Consider the following 23455-nt stretch of genomic DNA (forward strand, 5'->3'; position numbering starts at 1 on the left):
TGTTGCATTTCTTCGCGAGTTGTTGGTGCTTTTGCGCCCTGCTTACTCATCGTTCACAGTGCCACGACGCCCACAAAGCTCGCCGTCGTGCGATTGCACCGTTTTCTCAAAGTCCAATGTTGTTGCTCGCCAGGACCTGCTTCGCCGGAATATTGATAAGCTCTGCCAGCGTATCTCTAAACTCAATGGAACTGCCTTTAACTTAGGCGCTGCCATTAGCGCAGTGGCCCGAGATAATGCCAATGAATTCATTGTTGGCAAGGCATATAATGAACTGGATCTAGAGGATTTTGGTATTGGATTGTCCATTTCATCCCAGGGTGCCGGGACGTTCTGGCGTACAACAAAGCATGTACGCTGGTTTGGGCCTGCGATGAGGGCAATGCCCATTCACTGGGCCGAGAAGGTGGCAGATGAACACACAAAATCGTTCCTTCGTTATCTCCAGGTAAACTATCACCACCGGCCGTGAAACGTGAGGCCTCTGGCTGATTTTGACAGCAATCTGAGCGAGATACACGAGATACTTTGGCCGCTGTGGCGTCTTCCTCTCCAGGGCATAATGTCAACAATACCATGATATATACGATTGTCCACTCTGACCTCCCACCGGCAGATAAAACCTTTGATCGTATTTTCGAGGAGTTAGCCACTGTAACTGGTGCAGGATTTGAAACTACCTCTAACACCCTCAGACTGATTCTCTACCATCTTTATACTAATAACACCATTCTTGAGCGGCTACGAGAAGAAATCACCATAGCATCTGACGGGTCTGGGCCAATCCCGCTAAAGAAACTAGAGCAACTACCATACCTCACAGCTATCCTACAGGAAGGCTTACGCCTAAGCCCAGGTGTCTCCACCCGTGCGGCACGTATCACAGATAAGGATCTCTTTTACATGAGCTGGCGTATTCCTACTGGGACACCAGTCGGAATGACTACAATATTAATGCATACTGACGAGAAATTGTATCCCGACCCAATGCGCTTCAATCCGGATCGATGGATGAACTCCGCTACCAAGGGAACGATCACCTCGACGTTTGCCCCCTTCTCGCGAGGAACTAGAATGTGCATCGGCATGCAGTGAGTCCCACTCTTCGTGACATACTTTACTACCCCCCTACATGCAGGCGCTTTTTACTGACTTACTGGACTATCGTACACACAGCCTTGCTTGGGCCGAGATGTACCTGCTCCTCGCTTACCTAGTCAAAGAATTCGACTTCACGATCATGAATGCCACGGCTGGCGATTTTGAGCTAGAGAAGGATAATTTTGGAATTGGCACAAAGGCTTCATGCAACTTAATGGCTCATGTTACACTCCGTGAGGGTTAATTAATGGTCTGCATAGTGCCCTTACTCGATCTGCCCACGTATGTGAGGAGAAACCTTCAGTGGGTTGATTTTCGGAGAAATAAGCTGGGCAGTAAGAATAAAGAGGTAAAAAATAGAGTTCTTAACGACAGCGCGGCTAATTGCCGTTGTAGATGGCTCTTGATGATTCAAACCAGTACAGTTTGTTTGTCACATTCATATGTCATATCAAGGGTTGAGCCGTGATAGCGATTTTATATGATTACCACATGTGAAGAATGTAAAAATTTCCAAACGATATACGGCAATATAATCCCAGGAATCGAATGCCAGATATCTACGTAAATCTTTTAAAGAAATCTATCTAACAAAGTACATTTTCAAGCTCTTATTCTTAGTTTAAGAGATCAGTACATAGTAAAGTCCAGCACCAAGTTCCTTTTAAGATATAAAAGCCACCAACATGCGATAGAATCATTGGTCATTGATAGGTGAGTCCTGATCTTATTTCTTTGATCCCTCTCACATTCAAACTATGGAACTGGCATTCAGGGGTATGTAGACCCATTTTCTGTCAAATCCAACTACCGACTTCCTGCTAAACTGCCAACCTTTACCCCTTAGCGAAGATATTACTGTGTATATCTATTCTCCAGCTACTATGTATGTCTATCGTAGGTGAGTACAACGTATTTATACCTAGTAATACCCACCACACTATGTACCTGCATGGGCCTACTGCAGTAGACGTGCTTGTGGAGAACGGGCCCGCCTGCAGTCTAATGGATCCTGCAAGCTGCGTGTGGTAAAATACGAAAAAAATAATATTTTTGTATGTGTGGAATCCAGATGCCGATAACTCTAATTCATGTTGAGTAGTTGTCGTTATAGACGGTGGCCTCAGTTTCAAATAAAGGGTTGTCTGACGTCAAGTTCACGTAAATATTCGTAGAGTGGGACGGCCGCTGCCATCAAGCCTGACATAGGTGGTTCGAAAAAGTATTAGTAGCAGTTAATTAGTCATGATCCATGACAGCATATTATCCTAACTAACAGTAACGACATACAAAAGGGAAAAAGATGTAGTAGACATCTGGATAACCAAATATATGACAGGTAAATCTGGAGGGTATATTTGAGAGAACAAGACATGACAAGAGGAGAGAAAATCGCGATTAGATAAAGATCTCCGATGGAGGTATGGGGTTTTTGATGGTGACACTGGCTCTGGATATAGGGCAACAGACCCAGATTGCAGAAGGCAGAGATGTGGAAACACAGGATGTAACGAACAGTAGCACGAAACAAGATTTAAAAAAAAAAGAAGACAGCCAGACGCATGGTCTATAGACAAAAAAATCAGTGGAACGATGTGGCATCATCAAAACGAGAGTTGGAGAAAGATTGAAGAGAGGGCGGCCTTGCCCATCAGGTAGGTTTTCGACAATGGTCATACATGTTGCTGCCGTTCAGCTAGCCGTGTGGTTGCAGTGCTAGGTCTTGTTCTCGTCCCTAGATCGGAGCCACCATCGCTTTCCACGATGCCAATCTTCGGATCGGGAATCTGTATATCTAAGGATAAAAAGCCTGTTCGCCGAGGACCCCATATCTTAACGCCTTCCGGGGCACCGACTTCTCGATTCCAATTATCTATCCAGGCTTCAAGTCCCTTAATCCGAGACTTGATCCGGCTAGCTCCTAGATCGTCCCATATCCAGCCGGTGAGGAATCCGATTATCCCGTCAAACCAGTTGCGCGCGCTGTACGGGTCAAACGCAATGATAAGCTCCTCGTTTATCTTGGTGATGATGCTTCGGAATTCCTGTTCGCCCAGGAGAGGATCAAGAATTTCTGGATATAAGTTGGAGAAGGTGGGTGCAAGATCTCCTTTGACCATCCAGTCACGTCGTATCCGGATCACTCGTGTGTGAACATACTCTTCCGAATTTAGGGAGACGTGAGTGTTCATATGTGGGAAGCAGGGGTGAGAAGGTCCCCAACTCAGTTCTTCCGGGACATCACCGTTGGATGGATTATTGGGAATCTGAGGGTTCGTCGAAACATTATTAGTGTTCACAGGCGGCACGGAAATGTAAGTCTGCGGTCTGAAAGTTTGATGAGAGTTGACATGTCGAGGAGTCTCTGGCGGATCATCTGGGTGCTGTTGGGCAGCGGTACTTCCGTTCATAGAGAAAAGATTGCCATTTCTGACAGAGAAGGGAGGCTCCGATGACCTGAGATCATTCCTTTGCCCCGTAGAAGATTCTGAAAGGTTGACCATCTCTATATCTCCCAAGGTATTTCCGCGTCTGTGCCTGTGAGGGAGCCCGATGCTAGTACGCCCGGCGGCTTCGGGTTCGTCAATGCTTCGTTTGACAGCTACACTTGCCGCACTGGATTGCTGCGAGCGAATTCGCCGACGCTCAGGTAGGGTAAGTAGCGGATAGGCGTCTCTCTTCGGTCTAGAATCGCCTGTCAAAACTGTGCGCGGAGACAGCTGCTGAGACGAGCGAGCGGCGGAGCGTGGAATATAATTCACAGGATTCCAAAGACTGGACGAAGGAGGTCTTCTAGAGTATTTGAACAGAGGAAGCAAAGGAGGCGGTTCGTGAGGTCGTTGGAGATGGCCGTGGACGCGGCCTTGGGAGGAGGATTGACGATGGTACGCCGGCTCTGGACGTGCTGGAGCAGACTGGAGTTGCGCCGAATATTCAGGAGTCAGGATCGGAACAAGAGGGATGTATGTGTGCGAGCCGTCTTCAGCCTGCCGCGATGATACGGTTTGTGGACGTCGAGCGTTTGAAAAGGCCGTTTTTGTGGTGCAGACAGGACTTTGTATGGCGTTCTTCTTCCTGTCGCACTAGTGCCACGGAAAGGGGTCGACTTTGGTGTGTCTGCGCTCGGCGCACGGCGAGGAGGCTTCGGGGCACGGCGACTTGGTCCAGCGTCCACCGACGCCATAAGAAGCAATTGAACGATGAAGATATAGAGAGAGACAAGCCCAGTTGAACTGGCGACTTTGCTGAAGAGCGAGTGGGTGAGAGAAAGATAGAACAAGAAATGAAGGTCTGGACTGATATTCCTTTGAAAACGAATGGTGGTTTTCTTTTAGTTCCTGTCGTTCTCTGACTGTATTGTGATTAGTAGGATGCAGTTGGCATTGCCCGCAAGGCCTGGAGGTTACATGATGAGTCCAAGGAAGAGAAGAACAGCTCGCAAGCCCTGAGAAGAGGCGCTGCTCAACAGGGCTGGTGGAATGGGCTGCCTTAAATATAAGTTGTCCAATCCCGCTCCCACACTCCAAGGCTCGGTTCGTCCCATCGCCGATTACATGGGGGAGGGAGGGATGCCTTCGGAACGAGTGGGCTGCGAAGCCAGTTTAACTAAAGAAGAGCACACAGCCAGGCACTTGTCACAAAGATGTTGGTCGCAAGACGACTGCTTGAGCCGGGCCAATGGTTCCCTTACGATAACGAACCGTCCAAAGATTTTACGAACTTTTTTTACTTTGGTCCCTTGCTAGGAGACTTATACTCTGTCAGGAGAATGAGAAGAGCTCTCTGAGGTGATGCTTGGGCAGCCATGGCCAACCGTCCCCCATAATCCTTGCCAGTCAACCAGGGAACTGAAAGCAAGGGGAAAAGGAAAAAAAACTATAGAGTTACTTGCACATGTCAGGCAACCTTCTCTCCTTGCGCCAAGTGCGATGCGGATTAGGACACTTCCCTCTATTTTTCAATTTCCGATTTATTTTTTCACAAGGGGGGGGCTTTTCACGTTCTGGTCCCCCATTCCATCTGGATCAATCAGGCGTGTCGTGTGCGGTTACGATGGATGGCGGATCGCAAATAACATATTACATCCCGTCGACCGCGTTAGCATGGCGGCCCAGTTTTCCGCAGCGGCCGGGCCAATAGTCAGTTCTGGGGCCGCGGAACCAGGTACCGATTACGGGCTGGTTGCATAAGCGACTGATCCCATGTTTTATTCTGTATTTTGGCAGTTGTGCGAAATATATGATAGGTAACACCCCTCCCCCAAGGGCCGGTCGTGCGGAGGTTTTTCTTGAGCTCACATTAACATTCCAACAGCCTCATGCTGCGTCACCGTTGACGCCATTAGTACTGCAACCATCATCTCTATATAAGCTACCCAACTGCCAACAATATCTCAAGCCCCATTCTTATATCACGGCGGTGACTAAGCAGTGGGTCTCCCGGAGAATTAGCTAATTGATTGGCCAAAGCTCCGGATAAACTTCGGGGATACGATAGTCCGAATGCACGGCAGGGGCAATTTCGACTTGTTAGACACTTTTTTCCCTTCATATAATGGAAAAAGGGGTGATATTGCATGCTATAATTATACAGAACAGGGGGGAAGCAGCCCCGAGATGCAATAAAGGGATCACCATGTGGCGCTTGGATTCTGGCCAAAGAAACAAAACGAGGAAGGGTTATAACTATACTATGTAAGGAAACAAGATCAGTTTGTTTATAGTGCCTTTGCTGACAGCCAACCATATCCCATAGCAAGGTCCCAGCTCAATGGCTCTGGCACTGATGGGCTCAAGCTAGAGCTATAGACTATTTGAACTCCGTATGGAGCACTTTAATATTTCCCCGTTGCTTGCGCTAGCTTCTGGCTCCCTGCCTCCCATGTACTGGCACAGCCTGCTTACTTCTCTAACTGGGAGCCCTGTTAAAAAGCCAATCGCTCCCCTGGCTCCGGTTCCACTTGGATTAGAAGAGTCCTTGGGGGACAAGCCGCCCGTCTTTTTGTGGACAAGTAAGCGGCGAGCCTCCGTTATTCCTTCGTCGACATGGACGGGCTGGTTGAGGAAGTTTGCCTTGCTGGAAGCGGTTTCCCCTTCGAGAGGGAACATCTGAGACAGGTAGTGCTGATTAAACAAATGCCCTCGACCATCCTCACGGATGAAAACCCGCCCAGCATACCTGTTCTCAACGTCGTCTATGTTACGCAGAACTCCCCACTGGGGAATGGGGTCATTTTTGTTGACATAGTGCTCGATATGTTTGATCACCCCTCCTTTGCCAGTACTGCACAAAGGATTGCTGATGTGCTCCGCGGCGGATCCAAAGGTATAGATTTCTAGTTTCTGCATCTGTTTCACTGACAGGTCCGCAAACAGCATGTCCAGCACGAGCGAGGCGACAATCGCGCCCTGAGAGTGGCAGATTAGGATAACCTTCCGAATTCTTGGGTCGACTAGTACCTTCTTGAGATGGTCATATGCGACTCGGGCGTCGTAAGTATTATACGAGAATGTACGTTGGATAATGCACTCGAGTAAGTCCCCAACGAGGCCATAAGTGCGGTTCTGAATGCCTGTGATAGGACGCCGGAATGTCTGGGCCAGTTGTCTGCAATTCTGCTCGAGCCCATAAGAACTATATACTTGAAGCTTGTTATTAAGTGGGGGCAACACCCAACAAGAAGAACAGGTGGAGTTTGGAGAATGAGCCTTACGTTACTACAACCCCGTTGATGAATATCCAATGTTCTTCTCCCATAGCCTCCCTAGCGTTATATGGACCCAGCCCGGCGTGGTAAATGGTTGGCCCGTGGAACGGGGCACAGGTCCAACTTGCGATCCGGAGATTTAATAGGCATATCCAATAGCTAATGGCTCCAGGCAGGAGCAGCGTCGACAGACAGGAGAAAAGCAGGAGAACTACCTCAAGTAAAGAGACTAGCACCAAGCCAGCCAGATTTACTACATTCCGTTTCCCGAGGTACAGTTCGTCGGTCGGCCTGCGAGCACGCAGGGGCTGGAATATATTTGGAAGCTTTGGGAGCAGCTGAAGACATGTTTGCAGATCCCTCCTCACTCTTTTCAGCGGGCTGTCTCGAGCCTTAGGTTGGCTGGTGATCGATTCCTTGTCAATCTGGGACGGAATCAAACGAACAGGTTTGCGGGCCGGCCGCAGGGGCTCTGAGATCTGCTCCGCCATCCTATCCAAGCAAAGGAGAATAAGAAACCAAACGAAGGAGGAGTCCATAAAACCTCAAACGACTAGCTTAATATGTGTGTATTGCCACGATGCAATATAATTCTGTTTCAGCGAGTGTGGTTGTCAAACGATCATCAACGAAAGAATAAAGGCTGAGAAACGAGTGTAAGCTGGAATAAAGAATGCTGATAAACTGTGTATTTTGTGTTTGCCTATCTTGTTGACAGGGAGAAAGGTGATCTTCAGGCCTAGAAGACACGGGAAAGCAGAGTAAGAACAAGGCTTCGGGTTCAGTTCCGAGGAAAGCACTTCTCTTCCAGGGCAAGGACGAGATGAAACATGTCTGAGGTTGCCATATCACTATTGTACATATATATAATATGTGTATCCGCCTGTTGTTGGAAGCTCGCGTGCAGGCCAAACAGTATACATGTGATGCATCTATTTCTCCATGACCATGACAGCATCAATCAAGGAGGCGTTGGTATTCAGCTGATAAGTCCTCTGCGTGCTGTGTAAGGAGCACTGGAGTACGCCTACTCCATGTCATCTGTATAGCTAACTGCATCATCTTATGTAGGGATACCCTTCGTCTCTTCTCTCCCTTTCGTCTTGCCATGTAAGGACTTGGTGGATTGGGCCGCGATTAGTTAGTGATGACTCAGCACTATAGAACAGGGGAGCAACGAGCGATGGAGATTTCATAACAGTGTCAATTATGCCCTCAAATCTATCTATCTCCAAGGTGGGATATGGTTTCCTTTTATGCCTGTCCTCCCATATAAACCGAATCCCTATCCCGTGTAATATCGGTTCGGCTGCGTTATTTGCTTGAGTTGATAACTTGCCATGCCAATATATAAACCAGTTATAGATATTTGCCTCCATAACCATGTGATATCTCTCGAACCTTGGAACAGGGTTGTTTATATGTAGAAGTACGTGGAAGTAGAACTTCTGGATGAGCCTTCGTTCCCTTACAACAAGAGATAGCCGTTCATATATGCAACTGGGGTTTTCTTCTCTCTTTATTTTCTCGTTGCCTCTCATTGTTACAGTATATCTACTCTTCACTCGCTTTACTTGAACTGCTTCTCTTCTAAAGATGTACGGCTCTAGCGATGATGAATACTTTGAATGCGATACCTGCACCCGTCAATTCACTACTAGGTATTCCTGTTGCCAGCACATGAACGATACAGGCCACTGGGCTCCAACTTATGAGTGCGAAATGTGTACCAAGACGTTCCGTTCTCAGCATGCAGCGAATCAACATATGAATGCCGTCGACCACTGGGCACCCAGATTCGAGTGCGAGACGTGTACAAGCACATTTCGGTCTGAATCTGCTGCAAATGAGCACATGAGGGCGGCCGGACACTTCAAGTTCTACTGTCAAGACTGCCAGAGGACGTTTCAGAACCAGAACAGCCTGAACATGGTAATATTGGTTCTTCTGCTCAATTGAAGATGTCCTCGGCTGATATCGACTTTCTTGCAGCACCTCAGATCAAAGGTCCATATCGGCGATGGCGTTGCTTGCCCATTTTGTAGAAACGGATTCACGACCGCAAGTGGCCTTGCCCATCATCTCGAGCGGGGTTCCTGCCCCAAGGCACCAAACTTGAACCGTGAAACTATCATTCGGAAGATTCGCGAATGTGATCCGCATGGCCGTATCACCAACAGGCAGATCGCGTGGCACGAGGAGGAGAACGTCCGCTACTCAGCTACCGAACACGCGTTCGACGGCCAGTTCTGGCGGTGCTATATTTGCAAAGCTTGCTTCAACAATGTTAATGGTCTGAATAACCATATCAACTCTCCTGTGCATAAGCAGAAGGTCTATCACTGCCCGAACCTGAAAAGCAGATGTGGCAAAGAGTTTTCCACGCTTGCTGCGTTGTTTAACCACCTAGAGAGCGAATCTTGTGCTGTCATGAGGTTCGAGACTGTCCAGCGTGGTGTAAATGATATGATCCTCAGAGGACGGTTGATAGGAGCGTGACGTCGGTTGTACCTTGTTCGCATTCGACCAAAGGTTCGCTTGTTGTTTTCTATCGGATCAGGGATTTCACTATATTTTACATATTTCGTTGTCTTGTGAGGGATATCCGTCATGCGTCGGCAGGTATCTATATGTTATATTTTAATGTTATGTAGCTCAGTGAACCTATAGCCTAATTAGGGGTAAGCGATTATATGAAGGGTACTAATCATACATGGCCATGTAAGACACAGAGTAGAGATAATCAGACAGCTCCCGTATTTTGTCCACGATTAAGATGCATTAAACACCAGTCCAAAACACCCTCCCGGTTCCATGCTAATATCCAAACATCTCTAAGAGCAAGAAAAAAAAAAGAATTATTTTTATACAAGTCCTGTGACGGAATGAATATAGAGAGTACTTGGCACCTGTCCATTTATTAATCAATTTTCTCTGGCAGCTCCACCGCTGGCTCGCCACCAGATGTCCCCTCCCCATTTCAAGAGCCGTTCAGCGGCGGCTGTGGGGGTATCAACAGCTGGGCGAATGTCAAGGTAAAAGACAGGTTCACCAGTAGGCTCCGGAGGCCCGGAGTAATAGTCGATTACATATCGAACCTCCTTGTCGCCGTGTGGTGTTTTGCGCAAGACATACCAGTCATGTCTGTCGAATGGAGGAGCAGTCCTGGAATAGGGCGTTAGTCGTATGATCGCCATAGAGGCATCGGCCGACTAGTAAATATAAATGGATATGTACTTACCCGAACTTGGAGGGATACACTCGACCCAGCATTTGGAATAGCTGGGCTTTAGGGGTCAAATCCTGCGGCCTGCCCATAAACCTGGCCAAGCGCGGTTCGTCATCAGTTTCCCCACCAGATCGCATTCTCTCTCGCTCAAGGTCTAGAGCGAGATTCTCCGATCCACGCCTACATCTTTGCCAGCCTCGGATTAGTCCCTGGGAAAATGTGCGCTCCCAATCCACAATCTCCTGCCATGCGCCTTCGTTAAGGAAGTTGTGCACCGACACCATCGACTCGACTGCATCTTGTGGCGTATCCGTGTATCCCTTCCGAAGCATGGCATTATACATCTGTTGCGGAGAAGGGTATTCCCACTTCGCGCCGGAATTGTCACCACGCGGAATGGACGACGGTTCTCGATCCACGGACAATTCGACGGTTTGGTTCGGAGCTCGAGATTGAGATATATCGGCAAACATGTAGTTTAACGGATTGAGCATCGAAAGAACAGATTTCTGCTCGGGTTCAGGAGACAGGGTTGCTGCATTATGTGGTTTCGCGGAGTTTGAGGGAGGAACGTAGAACGGTGAATCTTTCGCCCGTACTGGACATGAGCCCTCTACTGTGGCATTGGCATTCATAGACTGGCCATGCTGAACTGGGCATCGAGACTGGAGTATCAATATATCAATCAGCCGACTTCTTCGCATCTGACCCTGGAAAATCTGTTGCTTACGGTTCCAGCGTCGCTGGGTGATGGAGTGTGAATTTCGGGCTGCTTTGCAGCTGGTGTTGATGATGCCCAAAACCACCCCATTGCTATTGCCTGAATAGACTTAATTGATAAATGGAGACAGAATGATGTATGTACGCTTGAAATGAATAATGAATATGGCTTTTCTATCTTTTTCTTGCTAGAAGAAAAAGTTGATAAGGCTGTTCACGTGACAAAGCGCGATCTTTAAAAGTTGAGCCAATCAGAATAAAGGCATCCATTGTATTTTACGTATACCAGGAATGCCGTTTATACTCATTAAGAAAGGTCAAGCAAGAGAAAGCAAAACACTAAGTGGTATATAGTTGTTCGAACGCCAGATAGTGTGAAATTCCCTAAAAAAGAAAGAAAGGTCACTGCTGTATGCGGCATTATTCATCGACCTCCCTAATAGCGTTGAATGATTGGGCCTCGAACCATATCTTCTTCCAGATATGCCCATGCAACTGGGAGGCAAATAGGTACCCGTTCATGATCGGTTCAACCTCCTCCCAAGTCTCCCACTTCTGGATTATCACAATGTTGTGCAGGATTTCCACCAGCCACGTCCTTATGACCGGATCGTACGCGCTGGCAATGCTGATGAACGCTACCCAGGCGAGAAGGGAGAGATCTTCCGACGATAGTGTGGTTAATGGTGTAGAAACGCATTTTGAGAGAGCATCTTTCAGATTTTTTGTCATAGCTCTGCCAGTTCCAGACTGGGGTGGAGAGACGACGAAGCAGGAACTGAGGTAGGATAAAGCTGTAAGTCGAGTGACAGACTCTATGGGGTTAATGTTTACTATCTCCTTGTCAGGGAGATCCTGGGCTTCAGCCATGCGATACGGATAATCCAAGAGCTCATATTCAATCTCGTGACCTTTCATGAGGAACATTTCGTGCTCCGTGGTGGTAAGTCCCGAGGGATCGGTGCGATTGAAAACTTCAAAGAAAAAGACATCGCGGACTTCTGATAATATAGCCACGAGTTTTGGACTGAGGTGTGTGTTTGCGCACAGGGTATTGGCAAGGTTGGATAATTGGGATGTTGGAGGAGGCTCGACTTTTACCTTAACTTCGGGAGGAAGCGGTTGAGGTTGCCAGGCTAATGGGAATATCGGTCGGCTTACTAGTGTGCTAGCTGCTTTGAGATCACATCTGATGGGCCATTGGTTAGTAGTTGACTTTTAACTCCTTTTCGTTTTTGATGAAGAATGGGTAAACTCACGTTAAAATTGCTCCTATACCACGGGAGCCTTGCATGGCCATGTTTAATATTCCTCCGCGAAAATCAACGATCTTCTTCATGCCATGCCAGTGAACCTTGGCTTCTTCAAACAAACCTAATGTTAACTATTTAACAGCTATCTGTCAAAAACATAGTTCCAAAAACAGTGTCCCAATCATCAGGCAGAGAGATTTGAACATACTGTTGAAGAAATAAGCCCGGTCACTATATCTATCGCGGTGTCGTCCACCGCCTTCATAGGATCCGGATCTCGCAGCTTTTGGTTCATTTCCGCTATACACTTGGCTTTCATGACGTAGAAGGTAGAATCCGGTAGCATGGCCTCTTCTTTATCCGAGCCTGCCAGCGATATCGAGTGATGTTGTTCAAAAATAGCTCTGTGGGCGGCACTGAGAGTCATCTGGGAGAAGAATGAAGCGGACGATGACACGGCTGCGACCATCATTATGGCTAGCCGTTTCCCCGTTTCCCTATCCTTCCTAGCTTCAATTGGGAAGGTCATGGGTATGAGAGTTGTAGAGACTATAGGCCACAATTGTGAGCAACTTCACTGTCTTCCATGTGTCTGTGGTTTGATTTGCGGGTATTCGCGATGAACGGGGGGGAATGTCACTTACTATAACTGAGCAGACCGCTGACTACATGGCCCAAGCCCTCGCAGCCCTTTAGGGTGTTCATTGGATCTATAGTAGGATATATGGGGGTCGCGAGAGGGTTGTGGAATATGTAGACATGCGGCCCTTTGAGACTCGATCCCCTTAGCGTGATCCACGAAGGCGGTGGCTTCATGTTAGAAAACGGCCCGATTGTGGATACTTCGAGGGCACCCTCCCTATGCCGGGCAGCGGTTGATGGGCTGTCTGACGAAGATGATTCATTCTTCTTAGCAGTCGCCTTTTTCGACACGCGTTTGAGGCCGGCAATTCTCTCTCGCCGGCGAACATCTCGCATTACATGTGATCGTATCATCTTTCGGGTATCAGAGCCCTTTCTCCCTTTCAAGGTCGACTCTTCATCTTGCCCGATGAATGTAAATAACGGGCGTTCATACTGCTCTAGACGCCATGTCAGTAACGTTGATGTATCGAATCTCGTATTTTTCTATCCATTGGCGTAGCCACGGCGATGGCGTCTCCTCCCCCCCCAAAAAAGTGGTTGCCTTCCAGTGGAACCGGGGGGGACAAAGGGATCCAGGAACAAGGACTCGTAGAACTTCTAGAAAAAAGCGAAACAAAGAAATAGAGAGATCCAACATACCTGGGGACGGCCTCGAGGGAGCAGTGGGAGGAGCACCGCCAGACGCGGACGAGGAGTTCGAGGATGCATTCAACTTCAACCCAGTGGGAACGATGATGGGGCTCCTCGGCGCCATTGTTTTTTTTCTCTTTGAAGAGCTCAGACAAGGAGCTCACCGGTTTCTTTATCTCTCTCGCTTGGGGTCGCAGACGGAGCTGTCGATGGCATGAATGAGCGCCTCCACGCTCACCAGACCATCTGTACGCGCGGAGCGTCCCGTCGGACTGTTTATCGCAAACGAACGAAAGGGGGCCAAAAGACGAGGTTGCGGCTGACGCAGAAGGACCAGACCCTTGCCTTGAAGGTATATATATATATGTGTGTATAGAGAGAGGGAGAGGGAGGGGGGGGGAGAACGAGGCTTCCCGTACTATGTAGTACATGGACTGTTTTCTAACAAGTCATTACGCAACTGATATTATTATTTACTTTGGTGCAAGTTGATATGTTTCGTTTTTGGTCCGGCGGTCGTTGTCGTTTTTTAGCCTTTGGCCGGCCCGTCTGGTTGGTGCGAGACCCACAGCTGGATATATAAATATATGTATCGTGTGGTTATTTATATATAAATATGTAAGGGGGGATGGACGAGCATGCGGGCGTTCGATGATCAAGGAGATATGGATGTGGCTTCGTGTGATGGGGAGAGGAGAGATTGTTGCTTGTCGCTGGCCGGCGAACTACCTAACCTCCAAGCCTTTCAAGGGTCTTCAGAACGCGGCTCTAGCCTGGTTTAATAACTATTTACATTCCGCGGAAGGACGGATTGACATGATGTGCGGCTGGGGTTGACCCTGGCCCTCAAACAGTTTGACCAAGATGGCGTCCACAGACACGCCCTTGCTCGCCCGTTAGTGACAGAGTACGTACATTTATATGAAGCCTAACGGGATTAAAGAAAAGCGGTGGGGGGGCGAAGGGTTGTTAATACACATTCTATCTAGTCATAATTATACTTATAACCGCCAAGAGTGGAAGTTTATACACCATGGGGGTCTGTTTCAAGTCATCCATACGGTTATGTGGGCTGTATCCGATGAGAGGGCGGTCCTCATCCAGCCCTACGAACAGCATCGGGCAAGCGGCTGAAGGAAGAGAGGCCTGTCCCGCCGGGCAGAGGAGGCGAGCCGTGGCGAGGCAAGATTTACCACGCTCGGATGTCGTCGAACAATCGTGACAGGAGTGCGTATCCCAACACTACGCCGATGCATAGCCATACTTTATTTCTTCGAAACCAACTCTCCCCAGCATCTCGCGCCCTCTGGCCACCTTCCACAACCACCCCTAACCCTGTGGCACTCCCGCCAGGCCTCCGTCGAAGGGCATTCGTCTCAGGTGAGCAGGCACTGCTGCTCTCGGTTAGCAATGCTTCGTTGGGATCGGGTAATATCTGCCCCGTAGCTGGATCTACCCGACGGTCCCTCATCCATTTCCAATTCTCTTGATCTAACTCGGGCCACTCTGCCCGAAACTTCTTCCCTCCGTCTCCGGCTTTAATGTTCGCGATCCCCTTGATCGTCGACGTGACGCCCGGTACGGCTTTTGTATAGGAGCCGCCGCCGGTAGAGTTCCACCACCTCGACCTCGCTGCAAATAACTTGCGCTCGGCATCGGAGGCACTCACGCTACCCGTCGTCATCTCCTCGCTATTCATAAAAGACATGAGCCCGATAAGGATCGTCGAGACCTCCCATGCCGGGTTGAAGGACTTGGGGTGAAAGTCACTTATGCTGAGACACAGGCGGGTGGATGGCATGAAGCGTCCGCTGGGGGTGTGCATTCTTATCGCCGGAGGCGCAAACGGATATTCTGGCGGGAATATTAACGTGCCCCAGTACTGGCCGTTTTCGTAAGGCGTCTGGGGGGCACCGGTGAGTATGTAATGCCATCTACAGTTTCCATCACGTTAGACAAGCCTGCTCAATGGCCGAGAACGGGCAAGGTTAATAAGTATATACTGCGCTTACTCTAGTATATTGGACTCTGACGGGTGTGCAACGATGTACGGAGGTGGGTTCTTTTGGATGTTTTGATACTCGCGGGTGAGCTGGGATCAGATATCTCGTCAGCATGGCTACTATGGGGCAGTTATGATATATCTTTTACCTACTCGTTTGGTGGCGGCTTTGGTGGCCATGGTGCTCAGCAGCCCTGTCCTGTCGCTTTCGGGAGTGATTCGATGTAGATCGTGTGGTCTAAATAACGAGGACTTTTGACGTGGGAGAAGATATATTGGCACAGCCAGACGGTATCCAGCTTGTCAACCTGTACTGTAGCCCGCGGAACACTTGGGAATGATCCTCTCCGAAAGACGGCGCGACATGATTTATTTCCATGAAGATCCAAGATGCAAGCCCTGGCACGTGACTTTACCTTCGTCATATGCTCACGTGATGCTATTCTGGATTTAGACTTGGAAAGTCGACACGAAATCCAAAAAAAAAAAGGCAGAAGACGAAGAAGAGGCGAGAAAAGCGGCCGTTTGAGCGACGCAGTTACAGCTGTTGTAGAAGCCGCAATGGTTTCTTCACTTCACGGCGAAGAAGATGTATGTCTGTTATAGGTGGATGGCGCACCGCGTCGCTGGAATCGCCCCCAATTGAGCATTCCAAGCTAACATGTTTATCTTCTGTCTAGATCTTCGACCGTCTTCAGAACCAGAAGATTGACCCAAAAGTACTGGAAGAGCGGAAGCAGGCAGTCAATGAGAGAATAAGTAACATCTACCAGAAGGCTCAGACTCGCCTTGCCGAATTAGTATGTCCCTTTTGCCTGCTGGCTGTTGCTCTTGAAGTATTGTGCTCACACTAACCATCTCCTACTTCCAGATTGACCAGAACTCCACATTACCATGCACGATCTCGTCTGTTCAAGTCCTCAATGCGCCGAATACCAGACGAGGCTTTCTCGAGAGGGCTCTTCGGCCGTTGCTGAGCGAAAATAAAGGCCGCACGCTTACTCTATCAGAGACTCTGGAAGAAGTATCTAAATGCACAAACAGACTAAATCAGTTCGGTAAGGTCCATGAGATTCTATCCAATTCTTGAAATATCCGTGTATATTTGGTCGGTGATGGGGTGCCCGGCCTGTTTTTCTGGTGACTGTTTACTCATTTACGCCGAAACAGATATATTCGAGCAACCAATTAGTATTTACCTTGACCGACCATCACAAACCGACCCTAGCACCACTCCCACCGATCTGAGCGTTTACCTTGCGACTAAAGAAAAATCTCGACTTCTGCTGAAAACCGGAACCGATCTTGGAAACGCGGAGGGTTCGGCATACGGAAACCTCCTCTGGCGGAATATTTTCGGTGGTGCAGAGAATTTGAACTTCAATGCCTCCCTGGGCACACGCACTAGGTCATCCTACCAGGCCGTTTTTGAAACCCCGATTCTGAGTGATCCCAACTTCCGATGGGAGACCGGTGCCGTGGCGAGTGATACGAAGAAGCCGTGGTCAAGCCATGAAGAGGTATTGAAGGGCGCCTGGACCAAAATACGGTGGCTAAACGGCCAAGGTCATCGACATGAGATAGCCCTAAATGGTTTCTGGCGCCAGGTCACCGGTTTGGCTGCTGATGCCTCCCCAGCTGTTCGTGAAAATGCGGGTGATAGTGTGAAGACAAGCATCTCACATCTGTGGGTTAACGACCGCCGAGACAACCCTATTCTGCCAACAAGGGGATTCTACACCAAGGCTATGAATGAGCTCGCTGGTTGGGGCCCATTGAAAGGAGACGTAGCTTTCTGGAAGTCGGAAGTGGAGGCCCAGACAGCGACACCGGTTCCTGTTCCAGGCGTCAAGGGAGACTGCGGGATAAGTTTCTCATCGAGCTTCCGTGCTGGCCTGCTGTACCCATTGGGCCTTGACTCGGGCTCGAGACCTCAGATCTCGAAGATCAATGACCGCTTCCAACTTGGTGGACCTACGGACGTTCGTGGCTTCCGACAGTCCGGCCTAGGGCCTCGCGAGGGACCTGACGCGCTTGGTGGTGATGTTTATGCCGCAGGAAGCGCCAACCTCTTCCTCCCTCTTCCCCGTGTTGGCGCCGATAAGCCTTTCCGACTCCAGGCCTTCGTCAACGGCGGCCGTCTGCTTGCTCTGCGGACACCGACCGGCGAAACTCCTACATCCCACGCTGAGGTGCGGGAGAGCGTCTGCCATACAATTACCGAGCTTCAAAATGGCCTACCAAGTATCGCAGCTGGAGTAGGACTTGTATACGCTCATCCCGCTGCCAGATTCGAACTGAACTTCTCCCTTCCGCTTGTGGTCAGGAAAGGAGAAGAAGGCAGAAAAGGCCTTCAACTTGGAATTGGAATCAGCTTCCTGTAGACTACTTGTATCAACACATTATATAAATTTCCATGTTTGAAAAAGGGCAATAGAAATCCAGTCTCAATTCCTTCTTCTATTGCTTTGTATTTGTATGATTGTGGTGGTGCTCCGAAGTATTTAGACGCTCCACCAATTGATTGGTGCGGACCAATCCAACTTCCAGCACCGTAACCAAACTACCATTATTATCCCTTGTGTAATTCCAACTAACACTACACAGCTTTGCCAACTTATAACCTTCCCAGGTGCCATTACATCTCTACACACCTCAATCCTATCGTCTTGCACACCGAAGAAGAATTATCCGCTTCGACGACCTCTTAACGCCCGCCCGCTTTCGTAGATTCGTGGCAACCTAGCCGCTCCAGGCCACGATGGCCCAGTTCTATCAGCAGCAACAACACCAGCCATACGGCGCCCATCCACAGCAAACATCGGCGCAAAATCTCCAGTTTTACCCTTCGTCATATTCGTCCGTCTCGGGACACACAACGCCTGCACAAGTCTCTTACGGTGGCTATGGAGGCAGCATGTCATCATCCGCCTACCCCCCTTTAGGCAGCGGAGGAGCGTCTTTTGGGGGGCCAGCTGGCTTCGGTGGTAGTGCTGATGCAGTTAGTGGTCGAATGGGAGAGCAAGGAGGGCTGCGGATGGGCTGGTTGGCTGCGTTTGGAACAGAAGGCTATGAAGACGAGCCCCCATTGCTTGAAGAACTAGGGGTAAATTTTGAGCACATACGGACGAAGGTAGGTTTGCTTGTACTTTCAGCCCATTCAATCCAGTCTATATATTTATCTTTGCTGACCGTTCCTGTTTGTTTAGACTCTCTCTGTGCTAAATCCGTTCGCACGAATTGACCAGCACTTGATGGATGATAACGACTTATATGGCGCCCTTCTTTACATCTTACTGTACGGGACTTTCCTCTTATTATCTGGCAAGGTTTTCTATGGGTATATTTATGGCGTCGCTGTCTTTGGATCTGTGATCATCCACCTTATCCTCAGCCTAATGTCACCCACACTCGACCCGTCAACCAACGGAGCCTCACACGACCCCACGGGAATGAACATGAACATGAATCCTTCAGATGGAAGCCATGGAGGCCATGGAGGCCATTTCTCATCAACTCTTACCTTCCCTCGCTCCGCCAGCGTCTTAGGATACTGCTTCCTTCCCCTCGTTCTAACTAGTCTGGTTGGAATTTTGATACCCATGGACACTGTGTTCGGCTACTTGCTTACAACCGCCGCTGTCGGGTGGTGCACGTATAGTAGCTCGGGCATGTTTTGCGCCGTAGCTCGAATGCGCGGTATGAGAGTTCTGGTTGCATACCCGCTGGCATTGTTTTATGTCGTTTTCGGAATCATGGGCATCTTTTCGTCTAGGGGTGGCGGTACATTGGTCGCTAAGGCCACGGGCGGTTGAATTCCACAGAAAATATGATCTTGTATGACTTTTAATTATTCGACTCTCCTAGGGGATAATAGCTGCCTATCATCAGCTTGGAAGCCTTTTAGCATAGAGATACTTTGGTTCAAGGGCGGCATAAACGAATGAGTTCAGCTGTGTGAACTTGGGATAGCACTTAAAAAACACGAGATATCCAAAGGGTTACTTGAGAATATATATAAAGCGTTTTTCACCTAAAAGCCCTGGCATAAATACTTTCTATATTATTCGCTGAAAATATGCATATTTACTACCGTCCCAATTCATGCCTTGTGCCTATGCACGTCGGAGTCGTTGCTCTCTGTTCCGTCAATCTCGAGAGCAGTGATATAACCATTCTACATCACCTTTTGCATCTGGACTTCCAGCAGTGATCTACGACGGAGTCTCATGTGCTTTAGAACTCTCAGAACAAGCATGGTAGATATGTTGGAATAGGCTATCATTGCGAGATTAATGATAATTGGGGAGCGTGCAAAAGAAGCTGACATTTATCTAAATCATAGCTGGATAAAGAGCAATAATACGCATTTCTCATAAGAAGGGCCCCAAATCATTCTTCTAGAGACAAATCACAACACTATTAAGCGACTGACTAAAGAATAAAGGAAAGGCATAAGATCTCAAGATCACATCTCATAGCTAATCGGGCTGGCTGGAATCCAGGTCCCGTCATTATGCAGCTTAAAAATCAAAGTTAATGTTGAAGGTAATGGGCATGTTGAAGTTGATGTCTCCCATGCAGAATTGGTACTACATTGAGTGAAAGATATTAGTACCTAGGCATTCATCATACTACTGCCTGAGTATTAGTAGAGCTTTGACTTACCCCATGGTCGTTATTGCAACAAATAACCTTCTGTTCACAGCTAGTGCGAGACTTGACGCAAGTATTCTCTGTAGATAGAAATGGAATTAGTGGTCAGTAGTAGCAAATGAGAGGTAGAGGGGGGAGAGGCGCTCATAACATACTTCCATGCTCCTCGTTGCAGCAATAGGAGTCACCAGTCTTGCACAGATTTCCTTGCTCGGGGGAAGCTTTGTGAACACGGTGAGTTCCAGACAGGAGCTCATCCTCTGAAGATGATGATTCCACATCCTCTTCACGAAGAGCTTCTGCCTGAGGAGAAGATTCAGGCTGAGAGGGTATCACGGCAGCAGAGGGAGACATCTCAGCAGGAGATGGGGCAGCGGAGGGAGCCATCTGAGAAGCGGCAGGGGACACCTGGTCAACAACAGGAGCCATCTGAGAAGCAGCGGGGGTCATCTGAGCGGCAGATGGAGACACCTGAGCAGAGCCCACGGTAGGATTAGGTTCATTTGGAACTTGTTCCTGAGAGCCAGTTACCTGAGCCACAGGTTTAGCTGGGGTTGGACGGGAGGCCATGTCGTTGGGGACATTCTGAGCTTGAACCTCAGGTTCAGGCACAGGGCTAAGTGTGGTACTGCCTGGACGGATAGCTGGAGAGGCAGCAGTTGAGGATAAAAGGAGACAGAGAGAAACGAGAGAAGAGGTATAGAGGAACTTCATTTTAAGGAGCCAAGGCACTGTTTTAGCAAGTTTATAATAGAGTAGAGAGCCGGGAGAAGTCCAGTGAACAAGAAGGCAATGGTAATAATGGTGATGTTGCCGTTGAAAATTGTATTCCCCCAATGGCGAGAAGGATATCCTTTTATTTATAAAATGACAGGCAAAATCATGACATTCGGGCTTGATGAATACCAACAAGCGGGTGAAAGCAGAATCCAACAAGCCCGGTTTCTCCTCCCCTCTATCCCCCGCTCCAAGTAGATCTGTGTAAGACTGCAGCTGGAGAGTGGCACAAGAGTTGAGAGCTGATGAAGAGCTCCAGGTTCGCAAGGAAACGAGGGATATTGCCGTCGTGGCCATGTTCTGTTGGCTCTGTTATTCTCAAGACAGCCAGTGTCTCTCCAGAACCAACCCACAGGTCGACTTCTTCCCCGCTTGCCCGGCTGTGGAAGGTGAATCTGAAGCAACACAGAGATAATGTAGTAACCCGGTTACCCATCTTGCCAGGAAATTTTGTTGTTGTTATCCCATCCTGGGTATTGAAATCATGCATTGTTGTCAATATAATATCCCTACACTTGTTTTTTTCTGTCTGAGCTGGCTGAAAAGATGCTCCAGCTATAGAACATAAACATAGTTATCAAAATCTCTCTGAACCGCGGGTTACACAGCCCTGGCTAGTCGCCACGTTCCTGCAGACTAGGAGATGCTGGATGCTGGGTATTTTCGAACCGTGCCCTTTGGGGAGAAGCACCAAATAGCGTAACTGGATCTGGTTGAGGGGTTGATGCATCTCGGAGCCGAATGTTAATCAGATATACTTTCTTTTGCCTATGCACAACATCAGTCGTATACATAATATTAGTGTCACATATATGATCGTTAACAGCTTTGGATTCGTCGAATATGAACCTCGTGGAACGCCTGTCCGACCCGACAATGTTTAAAATACTAGTCAATCAATTTGTCCGTAAACCGACGCCGTGGTCCCTATTAGAACTAGGTTCTCTTCCTAATCCTAGTTTTTTTTGTCAATAGAGCTCACTGTTGCAAAACGAAAAGAGGGCCCGAAACTCACTGAGTGTGATGTATCTCGTACGCAGGTACCTTTTGCTCCGAAAGATTTATTCCAGAGGCAGGCTTGTCCCAGTGCTACCGTTCCGCATCGGGTGAAACATGACAGTTGGTTATCAAAATCCAGGAGTTCAGTGTCGGATACGGTTCAGCTTGATTTCACGATTCAGAATCAGCTTCTCTAGAGGAGCGCCATAGTCCTACATAGCTTTAGTTCGAGAGTCTAGATGCGGTTCCAGAGGCAAAAGTCGCAAGTATCAGGGCCGGGTGTAGTTGTCGGATTGTCCAAGGCATGCTAGATGGTAGGATGGACGCCTGTAGGTAGCGAGCGCTCCATGGAATACCACAATTCCCTCTCAGAGGAGAAATCCATCCTCTCACAGCAGAGGGTGTGTATGGTCCAGAAAAGCAAGAAAGTCTCTCCCCGTAGTAATATAAAAGGCATCTCACCATCCGGTGAAGAATCCCTTTTTTCTATCATCACTCACAACCAGAATTCCAATCCAAAGCCTTCTCTTCTCTAATCAACACAGTCTACCAAAGACATCCAATCTTCTCGAGTCAAGATGCAACTCACTCAAATCCTTGCTACCATTGCCGTTTTGGCTGCCGGTGCCTCTGCTTCCGGTGGCTCTGGCCACCACAGGCCTCACCGTCCATCCAACAGACTGCAGATCCAAGATGTAGGTGGCTCTGATATGTCCTTCGTGCTCCCATCAGATCCTTAAGCACATCGCTGGATAGTTCGTATATTAACTCTTTGGTATCTGCAGGTCAAATGCCACTCTGGTGCCCCTTACTGCTGTTCTCCCGAGAAGGATGTCGGAAGCACCTGCTCCAAGTTGACCGGAAGCGCTGTCAACTGTGACAGCGTTGTTGTCTGCTGCACCAACGATGGAGATGTTAGTATCCCCCAGACTTGACGCGCATTGTCCATGGATTTCATATCTTTTTGGCATTTGAATTAACAATGTTGCTTTTCAATGATATAGGACCGTGGCCAGTCCTGCTCTGCTGGCGTCGCCCACCCAATCACCTTCATTGACCTCGATACTAAGTTCAGAATCGACCACAACAAGGCTAACCACAACAAGGTCCACGTCAAGCAACGCCGTGGTGACAAGTACGGCAAGGACTACAAGGACTACGGCCACGGCCACAATGACTATGACAACAAAGACTATGGCCATGGCCGCAAGGACTATGGCTACGACAACAAGGACTACGGATACAAGGGATATGACAACAAGGGATATGACAACAAGGGGTATGACAACAAGGGGTATGACAAGGGATATGACAACAAGGGATATGACAACAAGAACTATGGATACAAGGGATACGACAAGGGATACGGATACAAAGGATACGACAACAAGGGATATGGATACAAGGGATACGACAACAAGGGGTACGATAACAAGGGATATGGATACAAGGGATACGACAACAAGGGGTACGACAACAAGGGATACGACAACTACTACTAAATCGCACAGCCCATCGTCGAGTCCAACTCAACAAGTGGTTTCATTGCGGCGAATTTCGATCCGAGATGTCGGGCGCCTTTGGATATCCCCAACGCCATACATATCCTCTATCCCTATCCCCCCTCGCAATGAGTTCATGGTCCTGGGTATAAAAAGTCTTGCTTCCCTTTTCCCTTCATTTTCTTTTCTCCTTTCTTGCCCCAGAAAGCCCTAATAAATGTGATCCTGCAACCT

General features: G+C 48.5%; 11 protein-coding genes across 11 annotated transcripts in view; 5 read left to right on the forward strand and 6 right to left on the reverse strand.

Annotated features, from left to right (window-relative positions):
* Positions 1-1345, forward strand: part of MCYG_02371 (cytochrome P450) — a gene marked incomplete at both ends in the record, with an annotated part of 1795 nt that extends 450 nt beyond the window's left edge. Inside the window, 3 exons of the mRNA XM_002849391.1 lie at positions 79-448; positions 502-1091; positions 1177-1345. Of these exons, the coding sequence (XP_002849437.1) occupies positions 79-448; positions 502-1091; positions 1177-1345 (1129 nt within the window). The remainder of the gene's footprint in view (positions 1-78; positions 449-501; positions 1092-1176) is intronic.
* A 1429-nt stretch (positions 1346-2774) lies between these two features.
* On the reverse strand, positions 2775-4285 carry MCYG_02372 (conserved hypothetical protein; the record flags this gene model as incomplete). The annotated part of the gene is made up of 2 exons (XM_002849392.1): positions 2775-4088; positions 4157-4285. 2 exons carry the CDS (start codon positions 4283-4285, stop codon positions 2775-2777), a joined length of 1443 nt encoding a protein of 480 aa, XP_002849438.1.
* A 1618-nt stretch (positions 4286-5903) lies between these two features.
* On the reverse strand, positions 5904-7299 carry MCYG_02373 (conserved hypothetical protein; the record flags this gene model as incomplete). The annotated part of the gene is made up of 2 exons (XM_002849393.1): positions 5904-6735; positions 6815-7299. 2 exons carry the CDS (start codon positions 7297-7299, stop codon positions 5904-5906), a joined length of 1317 nt encoding a protein of 438 aa, XP_002849439.1.
* Positions 7300-8404: 1105 nt separating this feature from the next.
* On the forward strand, positions 8405-9307 carry MCYG_02374 (conserved hypothetical protein; the record flags this gene model as incomplete). The annotated part of the gene is made up of 2 exons (XM_002849394.1): positions 8405-8740; positions 8801-9307. 2 exons carry the CDS (start codon positions 8405-8407, stop codon positions 9305-9307), a joined length of 843 nt encoding a protein of 280 aa, XP_002849440.1.
* A 425-nt stretch (positions 9308-9732) lies between these two features.
* Positions 9733-10848, reverse strand: MCYG_02375 (cytochrome c heme lyase; the record flags this gene model as incomplete). The annotated part of the gene is made up of 3 exons (XM_002849395.1): positions 9733-9973; positions 10050-10702; positions 10768-10848. 3 exons carry the CDS (start codon positions 10846-10848, stop codon positions 9733-9735), a joined length of 975 nt encoding a protein of 324 aa, XP_002849441.1.
* Positions 10849-11177: 329 nt separating this feature from the next.
* MCYG_02376 (conserved hypothetical protein) lies at positions 11178-13409 on the reverse strand (the record flags this gene model as incomplete). The annotated part of the gene is made up of 5 exons (XM_002849396.1): positions 11178-11946; positions 12017-12141; positions 12219-12559; positions 12655-13092; positions 13295-13409. 5 exons carry the CDS (start codon positions 13407-13409, stop codon positions 11178-11180), a joined length of 1788 nt encoding a protein of 595 aa, XP_002849442.1.
* A 1065-nt stretch (positions 13410-14474) lies between these two features.
* On the reverse strand, positions 14475-15519 carry MCYG_02377 (ubiquitin-conjugating enzyme E2 6; the record flags this gene model as incomplete). The annotated part of the gene is made up of 3 exons (XM_002849397.1): positions 14475-15219; positions 15298-15377; positions 15441-15519. The coding sequence occupies 3 exons, from the start codon at positions 15465-15467 to the stop codon at positions 14475-14477; spliced, it is 852 nt and encodes a 283-aa protein (XP_002849443.1).
* Positions 15520-15848: 329 nt separating this feature from the next.
* Positions 15849-17671, forward strand: MCYG_02378 (sorting assembly machinery subunit; the record flags this gene model as incomplete). The annotated part of the gene is made up of 4 exons (XM_002849398.1): positions 15849-15878; positions 15968-16087; positions 16159-16345; positions 16458-17671. The coding sequence occupies 4 exons, from the start codon at positions 15849-15851 to the stop codon at positions 17669-17671; spliced, it is 1551 nt and encodes a 516-aa protein (XP_002849444.1).
* A 330-nt stretch (positions 17672-18001) lies between these two features.
* MCYG_02379 (protein transport protein yip1) lies at positions 18002-19102 on the forward strand (the record flags this gene model as incomplete). The annotated part of the gene is made up of 2 exons (XM_002849399.1): positions 18002-18420; positions 18497-19102. 2 exons carry the CDS (start codon positions 18049-18051, stop codon positions 19100-19102), a joined length of 978 nt encoding a protein of 325 aa, XP_002849445.1.
* A 708-nt stretch (positions 19103-19810) lies between these two features.
* Positions 19811-20657, reverse strand: MCYG_02380 (uncharacterized protein; the record flags this gene model as incomplete). The annotated part of the gene is made up of 4 exons (XM_002849400.1): positions 19811-19879; positions 19956-20023; positions 20099-20264; positions 20475-20657. 4 exons carry the CDS (start codon positions 20655-20657, stop codon positions 19811-19813), a joined length of 486 nt encoding a protein of 161 aa, XP_002849446.1.
* A 1381-nt stretch (positions 20658-22038) lies between these two features.
* On the forward strand, positions 22039-23221 carry MCYG_02381 (salivary glue protein Sgs-3; the record flags this gene model as incomplete). The annotated part of the gene is made up of 4 exons (XM_002849401.1): positions 22039-22048; positions 22275-22414; positions 22505-22633; positions 22724-23221. The coding sequence occupies 4 exons, from the start codon at positions 22039-22041 to the stop codon at positions 23219-23221; spliced, it is 777 nt and encodes a 258-aa protein (XP_002849447.1).
* Between the last annotated feature and the right edge of the window lie 234 nt (positions 23222-23455).

The sequence above is a fragment of the Microsporum canis genome, genomic scaffold (genome assembly GCF_000151145.1).
Source record: "Microsporum canis CBS 113480 supercont1.2 genomic scaffold, whole genome shotgun sequence".
In the NCBI taxonomy this organism is placed as follows: Eukaryota; Fungi; Ascomycota; class Eurotiomycetes; order Onygenales; family Arthrodermataceae; genus Microsporum; species Microsporum canis.